This window comes from Acanthisitta chloris, unplaced genomic scaffold (genome assembly GCF_000695815.1).
Source record: "Acanthisitta chloris isolate BGI_N310 unplaced genomic scaffold, ASM69581v1 scaffold6204, whole genome shotgun sequence".
NCBI classification, from domain to species: Eukaryota; Metazoa; Chordata; class Aves; order Passeriformes; family Acanthisittidae; genus Acanthisitta; species Acanthisitta chloris.
In genome coordinates, this window is record NW_008669747.1 from 1,888 (window position 1) to 7,339 (window position 5,452).

The window sequence follows — 5,452 nt, forward strand, 5'->3', positions numbered from 1 at the left end:
CCAACATTAACCTCCCCTGGCAGACCTTGAGTCTGTGCCCTCTAGTCCTACTCTATATAATACAGCATTTAAAAGTATTTTTGAATCTAATTTTATATATAACATTTATAATTTAAATTTTGAAACCTTCTGTTTCAAATAAAAAAGTAACTAGTAGGCCGGTTACAAGAGGGCCTTACCCACTTGCCTAAGAACAGCTTTATTTGGTTTAAAAGTCCATTCCGACTGGTGGTAGAGTGATGCTTTCAAAGTTAATCCTGCAACTCAGTACACTGATGTGCTTAGTGGAGTTATAAAATATGGTGTCTTGTGCTCAGGATGTCATGATGGTTTTGTGCTTTGAGAGAGACAGATTACTAGAAATTTTTAGAATCACAGAATTAACAGGGTTGGATGTGACCTCTAAGATCATGAAGTCCATCCATTAACCTGTCTCTGCTGTAACCCTTGAACTGGCCACTGCCAGATCCAGATACCTCTTAAACACTTCCAGGGATGGTGACTCCACCAACTCCCTGGGTGATCTATTCCAGTGCTTGAACACCCTCACAGTGGTTTATTTAGTAAATAAACAAGGTGCTTATACTTGTGTACATATATTTGCTGACCTAGGTTTAGGGTAGTGCCTTATTTTTATCATGGAGGAGTCAGGGGATTTGACGAAAGTCAGGTTACAGTCCACTAACTGAAGAGGTTCAATACATCAGCCACAATATAGTATTTGGAGAATTGTTGTCAGTAATGGTTATGTGAAGAGATATGAAGTTCACCACTTGTTAAGACTGGCAGCTTAAGTGGGGCTTAAGGTCTGATCTAGGCAGTGCCTAAAGCTTGTGTCATCCCCATGTCCAAATGCTTTCTGTAGTGCTCACACACATTTAAAGTATGCAAATAAAGATGCAGATGTGTATATATAATGCCCATTTAGAATAGCAATGGAAAAATAGTTTTCTTACCTTTTATCATCCTTTCCTCCAGTGGCTGTTCACTGGTACAGGAAAAAGCTTGATAGTTTCACCTGCCTTGTGCCTTTTCTCCCATTTTCATCCCATTTCCGTCTCTCACTCCATGTTCAGATGTTGTCCCTAACCTTCAAACAGACCATAATGGTAATTGCTACCTGTTAGATTTTTTAGCTAAAAAAACATAAAAAACTTATCATAAACGTTAAAGGATTTGTTTGTTTTGGGGGTTGTTCTCTTTGGTTTGGGTTTGGGGTTTTTTTGTGGGTTTGGTTTTTTTTTGGGTTGGGTTGGGGTTTTTTGGGGGGATTGGTTTGGCTTTTTTTTTTTTTTTTTCTTGTTTTTAATGGCACTTGATTTATGCCTGGATAGATCTTGTTAACCCTTGCAGAACTATTTTCTTGTCTTCCTCCATGCTACCTCTGCCCTCCACCTGCAGATTCCTCATCTTCCTCAGTGCCACACAGGTAAAAGAGAAGCCCCTCAAACTAGTGCTAGCCTCTGATGTAGCTGCATTTCTGTTTGGACCTGCTTATAAGTTAGCCCATGGGAACACACTGCTATGTTGTTAATGGTCTCTCATGCTTCTTTCTCTGCTAGATCCACACAGGTTTACAGCACCAGATAATCTGGCCATGCCAGCCCAGCTGTCTGCCCCTGGATGAGAAACTCCTTCCAGAGCTGCTTCAAGAGGCAGGATATGCTACTCACATGGTGGGGAAGTGGCATTTAGGGATGTACAGGAAAGAATGCCTTCCAACCCGCAGAGGATTTGATACTTACTTTGGTAATGGTTTGATTTAATGTGGGCAATAAATGGCAGTGTTAAAATGGATGAGAAACTGCCCTATTCTTCTAAGAACAGCAGACTTGCTGTTAGTATAAAAGCAAATCAGTACTGGGGTGTGCATGTGTCTGAAGAACCACTGCTTAAAATAAGATTATGCCTTAAATTTACTTATTGAAGAAAATATTGTCATTATTGTGGGACTCTAAATAAGATATTTCTCTCTTATGATCTTCCCCCACTCCTCCCTCCTTCCCAGGCTTATTCCTAATTCTCTACCTCTTCCCCCCAGCAGCACAGGGGAGCAGAATGGGGTTATGGTCAGTTTGTGCAGCACTAGGTTTCCAGAGCTGATGACAAATGGTGTGAAAGCCTCTATAAAGCACTGTCCGCTAGCTCACAAGTGATGAAGTCAGACTCTTAGTCTGAAAAATAGAGTGCCCAAATGTGAGTGCTTTACTTACAAAGTAACTTGTAGCCACCCTTTGTTTATTCTTCTGCTCACAGCTTTGTGCTCCTCTCCCAGTATTGATTGGACATGTAGTAGTTTTGCTCAAGTGCCACAGATCTTATATGACTTGGGCTGTTTGCTACATGTCTCATTCTGCATGGTACTCAGTGCAGAGTGGTCTGTCTCACTGGATTCACCATCCCTGGAGGTTTAAGATGTGGCACTTCCTGCCATGGTCTAGTAACCATGGTAGTGTTGGACTTGATGGTCTTGGAGGTCTCTTCCAACCCAGTTGATTCTATGATTCTGTGATCTCCACTTGGTTGTTTTTAAGACACTTTCATTGAACGATGAATTTAAAAATCATTCACTTCAGTGCAGAAGCCTGTGTCACTCTTGTCTAACCTTAGGCTTAAATGAAGAGCATGGCTGTGCTACATGCCCCTTATAGACTGTGATGGTCCAAAGTCTTGGAGGTCTCTTCCAACCCAGTTGATTCTATGATTCTGTGATCTCCACTTGGTTGTTTTTAAGACACTTTCATTGAACGATGAATTTAAAAATCATTCACTTCAGTGCAGAAGCCTGTGTCACTCTTGTCTAACCTTAGGCTTAAATGAAGAGCATGGCTGTGCTACATGCCCCTTATAGACTGTGATGGTCCAAATGTTATGTGGGGAAAATTGTTCCCTTAGATAGTTTATCTCTTTTGACTCTTCAAGGAGCTTGGGGCCATGGTTTCACAGCTGAATTAAGCTAGTATGTGTGGATCAGAATATAACAGCTCATTGCTTAAAAGTATATGCTCCTTCCCATCCCTTCACAGGAGCTTGGAATCTTTTTGATGGCATAGATGTAGATAAGCTGCTGTTCCTCGTGAAACCTTGCCCTGTGACCATGCAGGCTCTTCATGCAGGAGCCTGAACACAGGCTGGCTCTGGTTATGGTCATTGGGTGCCCAATGTGACACCATATTTCAGGGAATGTAGCAGTTTAATATCCTACAGTGTTCATGTAATTCCAGTAGGCATTTAATTCCAATTAGGGGCATTTGATTCTGTGAGACACTTGATGCAGTGTCTCCCCCAGTGGGCGTTCAAACTGGAAAAAATGCAGCTCGTGCCTCTTGAGTACATTGATGCAGACAGTCTGCCCACAAAATCAGTCTTTATGCTGTGAAAGAAACCCCATTTTTCCTCCTAAAAATGCATTAGACATTTTTCTTGTATATAAGACAACTTCATTCTGCCTGTACATATTTTTTTGCACAAATAACTAGCTGAAGCTGCTGAATAAAAATTCAAACAAAGTTCCTCTGTTTTGGATTTTTGTCCCCAATTTTTGTTTGATTTTGCAGAACATAAAAATATATCTTTTTCCCAGATTCATCTGGTTTTTTTCTGGCTATTGGGGGAGAAATCTAAAATCCAATTTCAAACATAGTAACTTTTGAGATTCAAATGATATTGAAAAGTTTTGTTTCTGATTGTTAAAACACAAAGCCCTAGGTAGGAGCAAATCTATACCTGTAGAATTTTTGCTTAGTTTGGTTTTTTTGGACATCTTTAAATTATAGTGTCTTTTCTTCACCAGTTGGGGTCAGCAGTGGATCAGAAATTACTCTACAGTTGACAAAAGATGCTTCATAGTTTGGTGTGTTTAAATAAATGAGTTTAAAAAAGTACAAGATTTCTAACAGACATGGAAATCTTATGTGAAAATACAAACATACAAAATCATACCAGCTAAAAATCAGAGTAGTACATGGAGAAGTCACTGCCTTTGATATCAGTATGTTAGTTTAATGCTATTGTCTTTGATATCAAATTATAAACATGAAGTCCTTGAACTGCTTTCAAAAATTTTAATTTATTTTGAAATTATAACTTGGATTAGCAATGAAAAGTCCATGAGGTATTAAATGTTGAGCTACTTAGACCTGTGGGAGGTGTCACTGTAGGTGGTGCAATGTTGAATTAGTGTTTCAGTTGAAAACCACTAATGTTTTGACATCTATTTTTGACTTTTTTTCTCCCCATGATGTATCTGTTTGTGTGACATGACGTTGTCTTGCTTCTTTGCCATCTTTTCCTGTCCTAGGCTACCTTTTGGGCAGTGAGGACTATTATACTCATGACCGTTGTGTCCTCATCAAAGCAAAGAATGTAACACGCTGTGCCTTGGACTTCCGAGATGGAGAAGAAGTTGCAACTGGATTTAAAAACGTGTATTCCACAAATTTATTCACAGAAAGAGCTATAGATCTTATAGCCAATCACAAAACTGAGAAGGTACAGTCAGCAGCTGTTACTCTGATAATTTCAACGTTAAAGAATGTTTTGAAAAATGTTGCTGAAATATCTATAGAGAGACCTGTGCTTGAGCTGTAATTTGGGGCTGTTCATCAAGGTGCATAGAGCTAAATGTGAGAAGTGATGCTGGTAACACTTGTCTCCTGTCAAAATCACCTTTGGCTGCATGGCCCTGGCCTGCTACCCTTCTCCATTTCTTTTATATTACAATCAATGAACCTCTAGAAGTGGTTTAGCATGTAGTTTGCACTTCTAGAAAGAGAATGGAAAGTTTAATGGGAGAAGTTTCATAGAAATAGTTTGTTAACAGTGGTGTTACAAGAAAAGATACACCTGATGTTTTTCCACAGCTTTTCAAAAGTCATTTTTCACAGTTGTGTTAGTTTATGTGCAGGGATTAGAAGGTGTGGAAGAAATCAAAACAGTGCCTGCACTGTTGATGAATCAGCTCTGCTTTTGCTGCAGTAACTTTTGCATTTAGTACTTTATATTCAAGTAATGTCCATGCTATCCCTTCCACCCCAGCCCCTCTTTCTCTACCTTGCCTTTCAGTCTGTCCATGAGCCTCTCGAGGTCCCTGAAGAATACCTGAAACCATATTCTTCCATAAAAGATGTAAAGAGGCGCCATTACGCAGGGATGGTGACTCTCATGGATGAAGCTGTAGGAAATCTCACTGATGCTCTGAAAGCATATGGTCTTTGGGACAACACGGTTCTTATTTTCTCTACTGGTAAGTTCCTTTAAATATTCTTTCAGTAATAACTTTGCTGCAGTGTCTAACAAGAAGATTTCTGAGACGTATGGCCCCTCTGTTGTTTCTCCATATATTTTCCAACTACAGAAGAGTGATGAAAGTGATGCAGGACTTTCAGTGAAACACCAGTTTCTCCTCCTGCTCTTAGGGCTTTCTCAAGCATGACAAAAACAGCTCTGAAGA

The 5,452-nt window shown here is 39.7% G+C and overlaps 1 protein-coding gene across 1 annotated transcript in view; it reads left to right on the top strand.

Annotated features, from left to right (window-relative positions):
* ARSB (arylsulfatase B) overlaps window positions 1-5,245 on the top strand; it is a gene marked incomplete at both ends in the record, with an annotated part of 6,820 nt that extends 1,575 nt beyond the window's left edge. The window contains 3 exons of the mRNA XM_009073423.1: window positions 1,563-1,749; window positions 4,301-4,491; window positions 5,038-5,245. Of these exons, the coding sequence (XP_009071671.1) occupies window positions 1,563-1,749; window positions 4,301-4,491; window positions 5,038-5,245 (586 nt within the window). The remainder of the gene's footprint in view (window positions 1-1,562; window positions 1,750-4,300; window positions 4,492-5,037) is intronic.
* Window positions 5,246-5,452: the final 207 nt, after the last annotated feature.